Consider the following 17,028-nt stretch of genomic DNA (forward strand, 5'->3'; position numbering starts at 1 on the left):
GCACTTTGAGAGGCCGAGGCGGGTGGATCACCTGATGTCAGGAGTTCCAGACCAGCCTGACCAACATGGCAAAACCCTGTCTCTACTAAAAATACAAAAATTAGCTGGGCGTGGTGGCAGGTGCCTATAATCCCAACTACTAGGAAGGCTGAGGCAGGAGAATTGCTTGAACCCAGGAGGTGGAGGTTGCAGTAAGCCAAGATGGCACCACTGCAATCCAGCCTGGGCAACAGAATGAGACTTTGTCTCAAAAAAAAAAAAAAAAACCAACAAACAAATTTTGTCTAGTGCCAGGCACAGTGGCTCACGCCTGTAATCCCAGCACTTTGGGTGGTTGAGGTGAGAGGATCCCTTGAGCTCAGGAGTTTGAGACCAGCTTGGGCAACAAAGTGAGACCCTCTGTGTATAAAAAATAGACTGGGCGTGGTGGTTCACACCTGTAATCCCAGCACTTTGGGAGACCAATGCGGGCAGATCACGAGGTCAGCAGTTCGAGACCAGCCTGGCCAACATAGTGAAAACCCATGTCTACTAAAAATACAAAAAACTAGCCAGGCGTGGTGGTGGGCACCTGTAATCCCAGATACTTGGGAGGCTGAGGCAGGAGAATCGCTTGAACTCGGGAGGCGGAAGTTGCAGTGAGCCAAGATCACGCCACTGCACTCCAGCCTGGGCGACAGTGCGAAAATCCATCTCAAAAATAAATAAATAAATAAATAAATAAAATAAATTTAAAAATAGGCTAGGCATAGTGGCTCACACCTGTAATCCCAGCACTTTGGGAGGCTGAGGCAGGTGAATCACAAGGTCAGGAGTTCGAGACCAGCCTGGCCAACATGGTGAAACCCCGTCTCTACTAAAAGTACAAAAATTAGCCAGGCATGGTGGCATGTGCCTGTAATCCCAGCTACTTGGGAGGCTGAGGCAGGAGAATCGCTTAAACCTGGGAGGTGGAGGTGGCAGGGAGCCGAGATCACGCCACCACACCCCTGCCTGGGCAACAGAGTGAGACCCTGTCTCAAAAAAAAAAGAAAGAAAGAAAGGCATGATAACAATGTATTATCAAGACAGAATATCACTAAAGTGAGAGAAGTGATTAAAAAAAAAAAAAAAAAGGGACCAAATGGGAATTCTTACACTGAAAGGGTAACTGAAATGAAATGTGACCAGAACGGCACAATAGTAGATTTGAACTAGGATCAGCAGACTTGATGGATCGACAGAGATTATGCAATCTGAAGAACAGAGAAAACAGAATGAAGAAAAATGAATAGTCCCAGAGAAATGCGAGACACCACTAAACACACCAACATACACCTAATGGGAATGGCAGGAGAGGACAGAAAACAGCAGAAAAAATATTAAATGAAACAGTGACTGAAAACTTCCCAGATTTGTTGAAAAACATTACCCTACACATCCAAGAAACTCAACAAATTGCAAGTAGAATAAATGCAAAGAGAACCACATGCAGATACATCACAGTAAAAATGCTGAAAGACAGAAAACTTCCTGAAAGCAGCTAGAGAAAAATGACTTGTCACATGCAAGGGAATCTCAAGGCAATAAAGAGCTGGCTTCTCATCAGAACAATGGAGGGCAGAAGGCAGAGGATGGCGTATTCAAAGTGCCAAAAGAAATCACCATTAGAAAGCTCATTTTTCAATAATAATAATAGAAGCCAAAAATCTCCTGAAAGAAAATTGCCCTAAAATTGCACAACCACTGAAAATGTTTCAAGAGGGTAAAATATATTTCAGATAAAGATACCAAAGAAGAAAATAGGAATTTCAGCTACATAGCTTTACAAAGGTACCAGTTAGGGTAAAGGATAGAAATAAGAATTTTTAAAAAATTATTTATAATTTTTAATTGCTAATAATCATGCTGTCTGGTACATTACTGATTTACTCCTGAATGACACTTAAGGGAAGTCCTTATCTTAGAGAGTTTAGGCCTACTTGTCAGAGAACAAACTGAAATGGTCAACAGTCTGTTTCCATGTGCCTTTTAAAAATTCCAATTTCATCACATTTTGAAATAGTAATGATATCTTCATAATATAAATATATACTTTTCATATATACTATGTGTAATAAAACTTTATATTAATTTATACACATGATATGATATAAAATTTTAACTTTACAGCAATGCTGAGAGAAAAATGAGGTTCAGAAAAGCCAGACATTTAAGATAAAAGATTTCAGTGGTAGAAGCAGGATTCCAACCTAGGTAGTCTTTTAAGACTCCAAAGCCTCTACTCTCTCAGCTCGCTATGCTACCTTGATCTATAGATACCTGGGAAACAGGTAAGGCCATTATTTCACAGGCACAATCAACATACTCTCAACAAAGCAGTCAGTGATCCTACTAAGAGTTAAATCATATCTTCTCTCCTCTGCTGAAAACTTCCAATGAAAACCACTCAGAATAAAAAACCAAAATAAAACAGTCCATCGCAGTGGCTTATGCCTGTAATCCCAGCACTTTGGGAAGTTGAGGCAGGCACACTGCTTGAGCCCATGAATTCGGGACCAGCCTGGGCAACATGCTGAAACCCCATCTCTACAAAAAATACAAAAAAAAAAAAAAAAAAAAAAAAAAAAAAAGCCTTACAAATGGTGTGAGGCCCTAGGTGACCTGGCCCTATCATATTTCTGCCCTCTTCCTCTCACTCACAAGGCTCCAGCTTCAGCCTCTGTGCTTTCTTCACACATGCCAGGCAGGTTCCCACCTCAGGGCCTATGCACTTCCTAATTCTGCATGCAACACTCTCCAGAGAGCTGAACAGTTCACTGTCACTACCTTCAGACGTTTACTCAGAGATCACCATTCCAGTGAGAGCTTCCCTGAACAGCATTTCTAAAAGTATAACATCCCAACTCCCAAGACCCCCCAGAGCATTCTCTATATCGTTTTCCTGCATAATTTGTCTCCTTATCACTTTTCACCATCTGTTATACCATATATAGTATTTTACTTTATATAGTATTTCACTGGTATAATGAAAACTTTAAATTTCTCAGTATCTCCATATCACCCAGTGGGGTGTTAAATACTCACTGGGGTGTTAAGAAAAAGAGGCCAGGCGCACTGGCTCACGCCTGTAATCCCAGCACTTTGGGAGGCTGAGGCAGGCAGATCACAAGGTCAGGAGATTGAGACCATCCTAGCTAACACAGTGAAACCCCATCCCTACTAAAAATACAAAAAATTAGCCAGGCATGGTAGCGGGCGCCTGTAGTCCCAGCTACTCGGGAGGCTGAGGCAGGAAAATGGCATGAACCCAGGAGGCAGAGCTTGCAGTGAACCGAGATCACGCCACTGCACTCCAGCCTGGGCAACAGAGCAAGACTCTGTCTTAAAAAAAAAGAAAAAGAAAAAGAAAAATTCTCAGGGCCTATTCTCTTATAATATGAAAAGGATGCTGTTTAAAAATAAGATAAAATATTTTTAAATTATCTTGAAATAATTTATGTCAATAATAAATGAAAATTTATTTCAATTTATTAAATTACTCAATACAATTTCAAATACTTTTTGAGATGGAGTTCTACTCCTGTTGCCCAGGCTGGAGCACAATGGCGCGATCTTGGCTCACTGCAACTTCCACCTCCCAGGTTCAGGCAATTCTCCTGCCTCAGTCTCCTGAGGCTGAGAGTAGCTAGGATTACAGGCATGCGCCACCACGCCCTGCTAATTTGTATTTTTAGTAGATACGAGGTTTCTCCATGTTGGTCAGGCTAGTCTCGAACTCCCAACCTCAGGTGATCCGCTTGCCTCGGCCTCCCAAAGTGCTGGGATTACAGCCATGAGCCACCACGCCCGGCCAAATACTGTTTCATCTAAATAAAAAGAAAATAGGTTTTCCCAACATAAGAATGAATTATTTTCTTTTTTTTTTTTGAGACAGGGTCTCACTCTTTTGCCTAAGCTGGAGTGCAGTGGTGCAATCATGTCTCACTGCAGCCTCAAGCAATCCTCCCACCTCAAGACTCTGGTAGCTGAGACTACAGGCACGCACCACTACATCCAGCTAATTTTTGTATTTTTTTGGAGAGATGGGGTCTCCCTATGTTGCCCAGTCTAGTCTCAAACTCCTGAGCTCAAGCAATCTGTCTGCCTAGGCCTCCCAGAATACTGGGATTACAGGCATGAGCCACTGCATCCAACCAAGAATGAATTATTTTCCTAATTTAAAAAAAAAATACTGAGAAGTTTTACAAAAAGGAGATACACCCTCTGGTCTACCACACTGAATGATCTGTCATTCTCTCTTGGATTAGCCTTGGTATGTCAGGGACCTGCACCTTTTCTTACAGGCCTTTCCATCTATCCGGAGTGACCTACCAGAGACAGGACAGTGTGACCAGCAAGCTTCTGATCACTCTTCAACACCCAGCAAGCAGTCTTATCCTCCATGCAGCCTTCTAAGACCTCTCTAAGCACAGGTATCAGATCCTCCTCTGGATCACTCTGTCTTGTTACTGCATTTATCTCACTGGATTTCAGTGAAGTGTGTAGACAACTAATTTGTGCCTGCCTGATCTGTGAGCTCTTCATTCAAAGCAGTTGGCTCCTGAGTACAGGATAAACCCCTAGAATTGAATAAATTTGGTCTTACCTCATCACTGGTAAGTTTCTTTGCTTTGAGTAATCTTTGAGCTTTATCTTCTTCTGATCCCTCATCACTGTCTGATGAATAGATTCTGGCTCGTTCCTCTGAAAGCAAAAGTATAGATTGTGAGTCACCTTTTTTTTTTTCTGAGACAGGGTCTTGCTTTGAGGCCCAGGCTGGAGTGCAGTGGCACAATCATGGCTCACTGCAGCCTTGACCTCCTGGGCTTAGGTGATCCTCCTGCCTCAGCCTCCCAGGTAGGTGGGACCACAGGTGTGCACTACCTACCCATGCCCAGCTGATTTTTTTTTCCTTTTAGTGGAGATGAAGTCTTGCCATGTTGCCCAGGCTGGTCTTGAACTTCCTAAAATCAAGCAATCCTCCTTCTTCAGCCCCCTAAAGTGCTGGGATTATAGGCGTGAGCCACTGTGTCCATCTGTGAGTAACTTTCAAAGACAGTGACCTATTCATTCTTAAATGTTTTCTTCTGATAAATATCTTTAGTTCCCTCTGTATATTTCCTCCCAGGGGAACCAAATAATTTTAAAGTTTTTGATTTAAAGATAAGTATAAATTTTAGATATGCTGAAATGAAGCAGACTTACCCTCTCAAAATACAAAAACCTGACCACTTTTAAAGATGAAAAAGGTTTGTGTGCAAGGTGTCTAAAGAGGCAAGATACCCTACTCTTACGAAGTCAACTATTAAAGCCTGAGACATTCTTCCACCAGTAACAGTTAATTCCAAAATGAGTTTGAAGGTAAAGCAAGCAAGTGGTTTCCTGGTCCTGTAAAGACCGTTTGTTGTCAGGCAGACCTTTCAAAGAGAGATGTAGAGGGGCGCCCATCTGCTCCACTGCCCAAGCCCAGGTGAACCTCTGGGTGGAATAAGAGCCGAGGACTTTAGACCAAGCCCCTCCCCTCAAAACCCAAAGCCTTCCCTTTGTCCCCACACCTTGCCTGTCTGATTACTGTATGGAACTGAGCACTACTAGACTCGTGTGCTAGATTTTTAATCTCTGGTGACCTGAATGTTACATACCTCTCTCTCTTAAAGCATCCTTGGATTTTTAAAATTTTTATTTAATTTTTGTGTGGTTTATTTCCACACAATTGAATCTTTTTCTATGGGAAATCAGCATTGACAAAAAAGAAAGGGTCTCTGTACTGTGGTCCCCAAATAAATAATAGGTAGGTAATATGTAACAGGTCACCAGACCAAATGCAGTCACTATAAGAAAAGGAGAAATGAGTTTCATGGGACAGTCAGAGAAAAATAAATTTGGGTGTTTTAAAAATTTACTTGTTATATGCCAGGCTCTGGGCTAAGTACTTTAAATGTATTATATTATGTAATCTTCAAAACAACCTTATGTTCTAACTACCATTATTAACAGGTTGTTTTTGTCACAATGAGGTAACAGAAGTTAAGGGAGACTATGTAACTCTTCAAAAGTTATACAACTAAAAAGTGGCAGGACTCAGATGAGAGCGGGCAGGGTCAGAAGGCCAGCCAGGTCTTCTTAGTTCGCTTTTCACCATGCCGTCTTGCTACTGGCTTGGGGGAACCCCTGGGTAAGAACCAGGTGGATGCAGAGTCACGGCTGGGACAGATGTCTCGGAAGTCAGATGACTTTGGTTTAAGAACTGACCAGTTAGCAACTACGTGCCTTTGGGCAAATTAGTCAACCTCTCAAAGTCTCAGTTTCCTCAATAAAAACAAGGAAATAAGAGCAACTAGATCATAATGTTGTTATGAGGATCAAATAGGATGCATGTCAAGTGTTGAGCATTTGCCTGAAATTCAGTATGTGTGGAAAAAACGTTAATCATCAGAAATCAGTGATACTTGTGAAAGGAGGAAATATGCAAAAGTAAATCTAAGAGAAATGTAGAAGAAGAATGAAAGAAAATATCACATAATTTCTGAATAGTTTAATTTCTTGATTCCCAATTAGGTAATAAAAAAGGTTGACAAAAGTTCCAATATAACTGGCAAATTCTCAAGTCAGACAGCAAAAGCTCTAGGGATAAAACCCAAAGTAGGGACAACAGCAGTTCCTACCTTTCAAGCTCACCTGAATGAACTAGGTCACTCATGACAACTCGTTCTTTAAAAATAAAATGTCCAGGCTAGGCACAGTGGCTCATGCCTGTAATCCCAGTACTTTGGGAGGCCAAGGCGGGCAGATCACTTGAGGTCAGGAGTTTGAGACCAGCCTGGCCAACATGGTGAAACCCCGTCTCTACTAAAAATACAAAAATTAGCCAGGTGTGGTGGCGCACACCTGTAATCCCAGCTACTCGGGAGGCTGAGGCAGGAGAATCACTTGAACCCGGGAGGCAGAGGTCGCAGTGAGCCGAGATCACACCACTGCACTCCAGCCTGGGTGACAGAGCGAGACTCCATCTCAAAAAAAAAAAAAAAAAGTCCAGTGACTTGGCAGCCGGATTACATCTAATGCCAAGATGAAGTCCAGAGTCCCGAAATGATGAAATGTAATTTCCATACACGACTCACCTCGAATGCCCCCTTTATATCGGTTTTTAATGGCAGCCAAGCTGATGGACTCCTCGCCTTCCTCCTCCTCATCGTATCGATCAGGTTCCAGGTAACTGGCGCTCAGCCCCCGCTGGTGCTGTTTCTCTCTCATTCGGCGCTGCTGAGATTCCCTACGTATGGAAGCCCTCAAACGTTCTTCTTCTTTCTGTAAAGAAGCAAATAACCTCTTTAACCTAAAAAGGAGCTACTTTTGTGCCCACTTGAACCCACTTTTATTACAAATAGCATGTATTGTCTGGTCCAGATAACAGCTGTGCCGTGTGTGTTCCCCATCACACCTCTGTGGCTCCACATGGACCCTCTGGTTTGGTTTGCAGGAGCAAAGGCAACACAAGGGTAAAGCGGCAGAAGGGAGCCCTGACACTAACCGGCCCAACTGGCATTGGCACAGGTGTGTCCTCGGGAGCTGTGCTGGTGTTCTGTGCTGCCACTTAACCCAGAGAGAAGCAACCCGCCTGAGAAACCCCATTCATGCCCAGCAGAAACCTAAATTGACTCCCTGGAGCAGCAGTGGCTGTTCCTGTTCATCCCTGAACCACAGACAACTGATCTGCCCCAGCTCTACCAAACTCCCATAGTTCCCAGATATTCTGGTCCCAGCCCCTCAGCCCCTCAACCCAGAGAGCTCCTCAAGGCTCCTGATGACAGGTTGGGGAGCGTCCTAGAGCCACAAGGTAGACCTTTCATTTCCTTTGCACTGCCTGGCATTCTGCACCTTGATGTTAAACCAGGTTGGGGGTAGGGGTGGTGTTGGAGTAGGTTTCAGGGATATTCTGGGATTTCTTTGAAGGTCTTCCTCATCCGGTTGCTCTGTATTATCATATACAACTCCAATTATATTGCTAGAAATTCTATGGAACAGGTTGTTTTAATAGTATGTGGCTGTACGGAGGTTAGAGTAAAAATCACTGTCAGTAGTACAGGGACTAAGAACAAACCAGCTGACTCCTTGTCTACATTTTCACAGGAGCTGGGGACATGGAGGAGGGTGTGGGGAGATGCTCAAAGTGGTTCAAGAGCTTCTCCAATAATGCTGAGACTGGAATCTGCAGGTTCCTCCAGTTCCCTTAGTCTGTACAGAAAAGGTGGGGAAATGGAACAAGCCCAGCTCCATAGCAAATGCCCCTATATACCACTAGGTTAGGTACTGCTATTAGATCTGGTTTAATCTGTCTCCATGAACAAATACAAGATGGAGGAAAAAGCAAGGGCTCAGAGCCAAACCTTCAGCAGAGCCTGACCATAAGATGTGTAAGAAAGGCCCTGAGGCAACTGGACTGTCTTAGCCTCACCATGCCCTGCTTCACTAAACAACATAATCACAAGAGGCAGGGTGGGCAAAGGCCAAAATCTAGTAGGGATTAGAGAAGATGGAGAGGAGAAATGATGAGCCTGTACTACTGCATATGGCTTCTCAAATCAAGTGCTGCAGGAAAGGCCAATAGCCAATATGAGCACATGCTCTATTGATTAGGTACAATGCCCCAAATAAACTTGTGCCTAATTAACAGCTGGGTCAAATTTGAAAATATACCAGGTAGAATGTTACAAATTGACCTTAAAAACTCATAAGCTCGTCTTATTCTTTACCAGAGTCTACTTTAGGCACTCTCTCATTCAAACTCCTGGTCTATTCTCTATTTTACACTACTCTCTAGTATCTCCACTGACTTCTGACATGGATTCTAAACCACACATAGATGACTTAATGATCTTTGAACTTATACATGAAAATTCAGATATTTCAATCACTGGTTTGTTGCTGAACTCTCAGGGCCTGGTGAAGAGAGAACCTGAGCCCTGTTTCTGTTTTACTATCATTGCCACGTCACCCATTGTTTGGCAAATGCTGAGGAAATGAATCCAGCTCCCTATTCATGTCAGTTGGAAGAGGAAAAGGTAGGCCAATAAGAGATGACGAACAAGCATTTTGGGAAATACTTGCCTAATATACCAGAGAATCCCAGGATAACGCTTAGGCTTAGCAAACATACCTTAATCATTTCTGTGCGTTGGCATTCAGGATCACGACCAGCCATTGGCAAGATTCTAATCTTCTGTGTCTTTGAACACCTATCTGCAAGTGACAGAGTCATCTTTCTATGTGTGGCACTGTCCGTAGAGTGAGGTCTGCCAGGAAATAAACGAAGAGCATATCACTGTTTACCAAATACATTTGTGAGCCAGTGATACCCACGTCACAGAAGTAAGAGCGCAGTGACCATTTCCTAGTCACCTGAAAAAATAGGCAGAGACACTCGACTGAATATACCAAGGTGGAAGATTGTGAGTTTTCTTCATTCTGTGGCTCACTGAGACATTCTTATTCCACAAATGAAAAACAGAAGGTTGGAGTCAAAAAGATTGTATGGCATGATCACCTTCTAGAAGCAATAAATGGATACGCTCAAGCAGCATTAATTAGATACTACAGGTTGGTGCAAAAGTAATTGCAGTTTTTGCCATTACTTTTAATTAATATTAATATATTAATATTATTAATATAATTATCCTATTTTATAGATTTAGGAAACTGAGGCAAAAAGAGGTTAAGAAAGTGGCACATGGTCACACAAGTAGAAATGGAATTCAAATATGAGTTTAACTGATTCCAAAGCCTGTATGTTAACCTTTATAATTTCAAAAAGCTAAATCATAACCAACATTATTGTGCCCCCTCTAAAGATAAGCATTACCCAAAGAGGATGGTCTGCTTATAATCAAGAAAGAGAAGCATGAACATCTCAGTGTAGCACATACTCAGTCTAGAGAAGGAAAGTGCCCTCACCAGCTGAGTATTCCGGTCCTCTTGGGGGACACACCTCTGCAGTGGTATTAGATGCCGGGGCCTACGGCACTGAGATGGCCCGTCTCACACTGACCAACTCGCTGGCTTTCCTTCGATTGCATGCACAACAACAACCTCTAGTTATTAGTCTCCCAGGTCAATTTTACTAAAAACAAAGGACACACTGGCTAGCAGACACACGTATTTTAGGCCTCTTGGCAGTTATAATAACCACTGGAATTAAATACATTGACATTCTGGTTTACCTAACAGTCTCTTGTAAGTCTGGTTAGCATGACCTGGTTCCCTAAGAAACAGCAACTTTTAGTGTATTTGACAAAATAACCTTTGAACCTTCAGAGCTATGCACAAGATCTTGGTTCTTGCTGAATCATACCGTGGGGTTACATCAATCAGGTGGCAGGCATTACAGAAACATCTATGTTTCACTGCTTTTACTATAAGAAATAATACATAATAATAATAATAGTTACCTGAAGGTGAGTTTCGTTTTAAAGACTGCTTGTCCCTGTAGACCAGTACCTTGTCTTATAAAAAGATGATTGTGGTCGCCCTGCAGTGGGGCTTTGTACACATCAAACACTTCATTGCCTAAATGCAGGGACATGCTGGAAAGAGAAACATTTCATATATTAAAGTCATAAAGCTTTCACTCTACCATGTTATTTCACTTAAAGGTGATTCAGGCTGGGCACAGTGGCCCACACGTGTAATCCCAGCACTTTGGGACACCAAGGCAGGTGGATCACGAGGTCAGGAGTTTGAGACAAGGCTGGCCAACATGGTGAAACCCCATCTCTGGTAAAAATACAAAAATCAGCTAGGCATGGAGGCGCACCCCTGTAGTCCCAGCCTTCGGGAGGCTGAGACAGGATAACTGCTTGAACCCGGGAAGTGGAGGTTGCAGTGAGCCAAGATCGTGCCACTGCACTCCAGCCTGGGCGACAGGACAAGACTCCATCTCAAGGAAAAACAAAACAAAACAAAACAGGTGATTCAACTGCTGCTCTCTCTTTTTACATAGAATTTGGAAGGAACGAAAATAAGAAGTCATAATGAGAAAAACTGATGGACTACAAAGAACTAACACATGCTGGGATGTTTACCAGGCTCTACTACATTCCCAGTGAAGGGCAATTTTTTTAAAATGTCAATTTGTGGCTGGGCACGGTGGTTGACGCCTGTAATCCCAGCACTTTGGGAGATGGGAGGATCGCTTGAGCCCAGGAGTTCAAGACCAGCCTAAGCAACATATGGAGAACTGTGTCTATGAAATGTTTTCTTTTTTTTTTTTTTGAGACGGCATCTAGTTCTGTTGCCCAGGCTGGAGTGCAGTGGCGCGATCTCGGCTTACTGCAACCTCCGCCTCCTGGGTTCAAGGAATTCTCTGCCTCAGCCTCCTGAGTAGCTGGGATTACAGGCATCCGCCATCACACCCGGCTAATTTTTAGTAAAGACGGGGTTTCACCATCTTGGCCAGGCTGGTCTTGAACTCCTGACCTCGTGATCCACCCACCTCGGCCTCCCAAAGTGCTGGGATTACAGGCGTGAGCCACCGTGCCCGGCTCTTTTTTTTTTTTTAATAATCCATGCAGGGTGGTGCACACCAAGTAGTCCCAGCTACTTGGGAGATGGGAGGATCACTTAGGACTAGGAGTCTGAGGCTCCCCTGAGCTGTTATCATGTCATTACACTCCAACATGGGCAACAGAGTGAGACCCCATTTCTAAAACTAATAATAAATTTAAAAATAAAAAGTATTTCAAAACTTGATCCCTCTGACCCGTTCTGGGTATGTCAATACCCTTCAGGCGTTTTGTGCTCACCTTCCATCTGACCACTTGACTATCCGAGCATTGCTTTCTTTAATTTCATTTCCTTCTTCATCTCGGCGTATCCTCCATCTTATAGTATTTTCTACCTGTTTCACAACACAAGTACTTTAGAAAATTATAGTTTAAATGACTCTATGCATCTTGTTTTTCCTCAAGAGGCACATAATCACAGAATAAGCATACAGAGGTGACAGATGTATGTGTGGCAGGAGAATGAACAACACTGAAACCCTCTTTAATCACCTAGAGAGGTTGGATAAATTAAAAGCAGGGAAAAAAATATGCTTAAGTGAATTTCTGAGCTCCTAGAATCATAATCATAGAGAAAGCTTAGAGCATTTGAGCAGATGGCAGATACTAAATGTACACTAACCCCGAGATGTGTTAAGACAGTAAGAATTACAAGGGACAGGCGATAAAACTTGAGTCCATGTGAGGCAGAAATTTTTTTTTTTTTTTTTTTTTTTTTGAGACGGAGTCTTGCTCTGTCACCCAGGCTGGAGTGCAGTGGCGCAGTCTTGGCTCACTGCAAGCTCCGCCTCCCGGGTTCACGCCATTCTCCTGCCTCCGCCTTCTCAGTAGCTGGGATTACAGGTGCCCACCTCCAAGCCTGGCTAATTTTTTCATATTTTTTAGTAGAGACAGGGTTTCACCGTGTTAGCCAGGATGGTCTCGATCTCCTGACCTCATAATCCGCCCGCCTGGGCCTCCCAAAGTGTTGGGATTACAGGCGTGAGCCACCACGCCCAGCCGAGGCAGAAATTTTGAAGTGAAACCCCTGTATAAAGCAAGTTCTCTCACAGAGCTAAAAACTCCATGAAAATGAGACCAAAAACTCTGCCTATTGGCACAGAGAGATAAACTTCCCATATATGAATAAGGATAAATAAGTGCCCTATGAAAATGAAAACCCCAGATTTCAATAGGTTTAGAGCCTAACTATCTTACCTCCATGGTGGGGAAACACCAGAGTTGGCAAATGAAAACCACTGTTACTGAAAGTAAAGTCAGTGGGATCTCCAGGAAAACATGGCATACTAAACGCATGCAGTTTATCACTGCTGCCTCCTGGAAACCCACTAAAATGACAATGAAGAATAAAAACAGGACATACAAGGATAGAAAGAATGAGAATGAAGCTGGCAACAGACAGAAGCCAACAATGTGAAAACTGCCAATGCCAAGACCATGCTTCCCTCTGCCTGTTCCCCCAGTGTCAATCCTAAACACAGCTGCTCCCAGTCCCACGGAGATCGTCTGGATCTCCACTCCTTTAGCTGCAAATGTCTGTGCAGCTGGGTCCTAATGATTCCCCCTTCCAGTTTTTCCCCTTTCCCTGTTTATTCCTCACGAATAGCTATAAAGTATGCTGATTGAATAACTCCATCATATTCATGAATTAAACATGATGTCATACCTGAAATTTGTTTCAGAATAGTCTGGGGAAGCTGGGGTGGGGAATATGTAGATGACAAAAGATTGTTAACTTGACATCTGTTGAAGTGGGTCATGGGCACATGAAAGAGTTCATTATATTGTTTTTAATACATTGGTGTATGTTTGAAATTTTCAGATTGAAAACAAAACAATCTGTCACTATTCCTGTCTTCCATCTCATACAATAGGTTGGCCACATATAAATACACAAATATGCCGGGCGCAGGGCTCACACCTGTAATCCCAGCACTTTGGGAGGCCGAGGCAGGCAGATCACCTGAGGTCAGGAGTTCAAGACCTACCTGGCCAACACAGTGAAACCCCATCTCTGCTAAAAATATACAAAAATTACCCGGGCATGGTGGCATGTGCCTGTAATTCCAGCTACTCGGGAGGCTGAGGCTGGAGAATTGCTTGAACCCGGGAGGCGGGGGTTGCAGTGAGCTGAGATTGCGCCACTGTATTCCAGCCTGGGCGACGACAGAGCAAGACTCCATCTCAAAAAAAAAAAAAAAAAAAAAAAACCACAAATAGGCCATTATTAATTGAGAAGCCGTTCTAAAAAATGCTTTCTATTATATAAAGTGATTCAAATAGTAATGATGCTATAATAGGACACATTGCTAGGTCTTAACCTATCAGGATGAAGGACACATAATAGTATTTCTGAAGACAGGGGACCTCAGAGAGGTACATAAGCTGTACCTGGTTCCCTGGTTCCTTGTTCTTAAAGAATTAACTACACCATGCTTTAAGACTGGTCAGCGTAGTCTTAAACATCACTCAAGAAAATAAGGGTCCAGGGTTATTTCCTATCACACACCAAGGTTTTAAGACAACAGTTTATGTTAAACACCAACATTTTGTAGTCTGATGCACTGAAATTTTAGGGTAAAATACATATTTATAAATTTTTTTTTTTTTTTTGGGGAGACAGGTCTCGCTGTGCTGCACAGGCTGGAGTGCAATGGCACAATCACAGCTCACTGCAGCCTCAAACTCCTGGGCTCAAGCGATCCTCCCGCCTCAGCCTCCTGGAGTAGCTGTGACTACGGGCATGCGCCATCTCTGCTGGCTAATTTTTTTTTATTTTTAGTAGAGACAAGGTCTTGCTCTGTTGCTCAGGCTGGTCTGAAACTCCTGGCCAGTCTTCTCACCTCGGCCTCCCAAGGTACTGGAATTACAGATATGAGGCACCATGCCCGGCCTTTGAAGTCTGACACCCATACTAGAATCTGGTATCACATGGTCTAAAAATATAATAGATATATTGATACTAGCTGTAGCATCATGACAGAAAGTAAGAAAAAGGAAAAAGACAAAATTAAATAAATTGATAAAAAGTGAATAAATAAGGAACTACTATATTAGTTTATATGTATATGACAGGAAACAATGAAAAGTAGTAGAATTAAAGCCAGAGGCACTAAAACAACCATGAAAAATTCATACTGCTAAGCCTAAATCAATACATCCATGTGTCCCAAAGAAATAATATTAACAGATGGGCTAATAAACAGATGAGTAGATGGGTGGTGGAGGGAGGACAGAAAAAAAAAATAGTGTAAGCAGTATATCTGTTGACTGTGTGATCTTGAACAAATTATTGGCATCTGTTTATCTCAGTTTTCTTATTTGATTTGCATTTCCATTAAGAGGAGTAGTGAAGTCTCACTGAAAAGCTTTTGGATAGAAACCATCTTATATCAAGGTTATTTAGGTAGTTGTTAATATACCACATTGAAGAGATGGTACTATTAAAAATATAAAAATTCAGTGCCTAAAAATGCCAGACTATCCCTTTCTAACAATTTAATAAGGTACCAAGGCCAGGCGCGGTGGCTCACACCTGTAATCCCAGCTCTTTGGGAGGCCGAGGTGGGTGGATCACCTGAGGTCAGGAGTTCGAGACCAACCTGGCCAACATCGTGAAACCCTGTCTCTACTAAAAATACAAAAATTAGCTGGGCATGGTGGTGCATGCCTGTAGTCTCAGCTACTTGGGAGGCTGAGGCAGGAGAATCACTTCAACCCAGGAGGCAGAGGTTGCAGTGAGCTGAGATCATGCCACTGCCCTCCAGCGTGGGCGACAGAGCGATGCTCCTTCTCAAAAAAAATATATAAATACCCACTAGAAAATAAGAAATTTACAGGAAATCCTTCGGATTTAAGAATTGAAAATGCATAATTCCAGTTTCAGTATCATGCATTCAACCACCTCTTGTTCCCTTGTGCAACTCAGTTCTAAAATGTCTACTTGGCCAAGTGCAGTAGCAATCACGCCTGTAATCCCAGCAATTTGGGAGGTCAAGGCGGGAGGATCACTTGAGCTCAGAAGTTCAAGATCAACCTGGGCAACACAGCAAGACCTCATCTCTACAGAAAAAAAAAAAAAAAAAAAAGGCTGGGCATGGTGGCATGTTTTCTGTAGTCCCAGCTACTCAGGAGGCTGAGATGGGAAGATCACTTGAACCCAGGAAATTGAGGCTGCCAAGAGCTGTGTTTGTGCCACTGTACTCCATCCTGAACAACAGAGCAAGACCGTGTCTCAAAATAAAAAGATGAAACTTCTGCTGAACCTACATCCTCCTTACTTAAAAGATTAGAGGCCCTCCTTTGATAGCGTGACCAGATGGTATAAGGTATCAAAGAGAAGCATTAATGGGAATTTAGTACAATAAAATTCTCTCCTAATAGTCAACAAAAGCAATCAAAAGAACACAGCCATATAGTGAAGTGTTAGGTAAAAAAATCACTTTCAAAAGCTCAAGTTTCAAGTTAGTATCTCCAGGTTTTACTTTATAAAAGAAAAAAAAGGAAAAAGCATGAAATGGTACCTTTAATTTTAACCTGGTTCTACCTTCTTCATCCAGCATTTCTTCATCTTCAAATTCATCTTCATAATACTGAGGATCAAAAGGTCTACAAATTGTTTTCCAAATAAACTATTAATCATATTTTATAAAGAATATTACTGCTATGTAATAACATCTCTATTAATAAACACCATTATATCAAAAAATCATAATATAATTTTAAAAATCATATGATCAATATCTTCATGCTTAACTTCAAGGAAGTAGTAATTGTAATTTTTTTTTTTTTTTGAGACCGAGCTTTGCTCTTGTTGCCCAGGCTGGAGTGCAATGGCACGATCTCGGCTCACCACAACCTCCGCCTCCCAGGTTCAAGCAATTCTCCTGCCTCAGCCTCCCAAGTAGCTGGGATTACAGGAATGCGCCACCATGCCTGGCTAATTTTGTATTTTTAGTAGAGACAGGGTGTTTCTCCATGTTGGTCAGGCTGGTCTCAGACTCCTGACCTCAGGTGATCCGCCCTCCTCGGCCTCCCAAAGTGCTGGGATTATAGGTGTGAACCACCACACCCGGCCAGTAATTTTACTTCTTAAAATTTGTTGTTAATACATATTGCTTGAAATAAAGTACAAGCAAGGGTAAATATTCAAAATATCCTTTCTTCTTCTTATGTAACTCTGCCAAAGAATAGGCAACATATGCTCTAGCTTTCCACATCATTGTGCCTGTGGAAAAAAAATTTTAAAAGCACAAGAGCTTGAGTAAACTTAGTAAATAATACCCATCAAACACTGTCTAATTGTCCAAAACCATTACCTTTTCTAGACCAACAATAGCTGCTACAGTGGACACTGGCATTTCTCTAGCAAATTTCATCGCTTTCAATTTCAGCCTTTTCAGGGTTGTACTAATTAAAAAAATACCTTGCACACTTGTGGTGTCTGTTA

General features: G+C 42.4%; 1 protein-coding gene and 1 long non-coding RNA gene across 5 annotated transcripts in view; one reads left to right on the forward strand and one right to left on the reverse strand.

The window, feature by feature from the left end:
- The window catches only part of LOC134729073 (uncharacterized), a 31,459-nt gene extending 26,820 nt beyond the window's left edge, over positions 1–4,639 (forward strand). The window contains exon 5 of the long non-coding RNA XR_010109921.1: positions 4,326–4,639. This is a non-coding gene — a long non-coding RNA (uncharacterized LOC134729073). The remainder of the gene's footprint in view (positions 1–4,325) is intronic.
- LEO1 (LEO1 homolog, Paf1/RNA polymerase II complex component) overlaps positions 1–17,028 on the reverse strand; it is a 33,851-nt gene that overhangs the window by 4,640 nt on the left and 12,183 nt on the right. For all 4 annotated transcript variants that reach the window (XM_034938760.2, XM_003827842.6, XM_008953170.5 and 1 more), the window contains 6 exons: positions 16,103–16,187; positions 11,820–11,914; positions 10,467–10,601; positions 9,179–9,314; positions 7,143–7,329; positions 4,628–4,725 (listed from right to left, as the gene is read on the reverse strand). In XM_034938760.2, the coding sequence (XP_034794651.1) occupies positions 4,628–4,725; positions 7,143–7,329; positions 9,179–9,314; positions 10,467–10,601; positions 11,820–11,914; positions 16,103–16,187 (736 nt within the window). The remainder of the gene's footprint in view (positions 1–4,627; positions 4,726–7,142; positions 7,330–9,178; positions 9,315–10,466; positions 10,602–11,819; positions 11,915–16,102; positions 16,188–17,028) is intronic.

This window comes from Pan paniscus, chromosome 16 (genome assembly GCF_029289425.2).
Source record: "Pan paniscus chromosome 16, NHGRI_mPanPan1-v2.0_pri, whole genome shotgun sequence".
Lineage (NCBI taxonomy): Eukaryota > Metazoa > Chordata > Mammalia > Primates > Hominidae > Pan > Pan paniscus.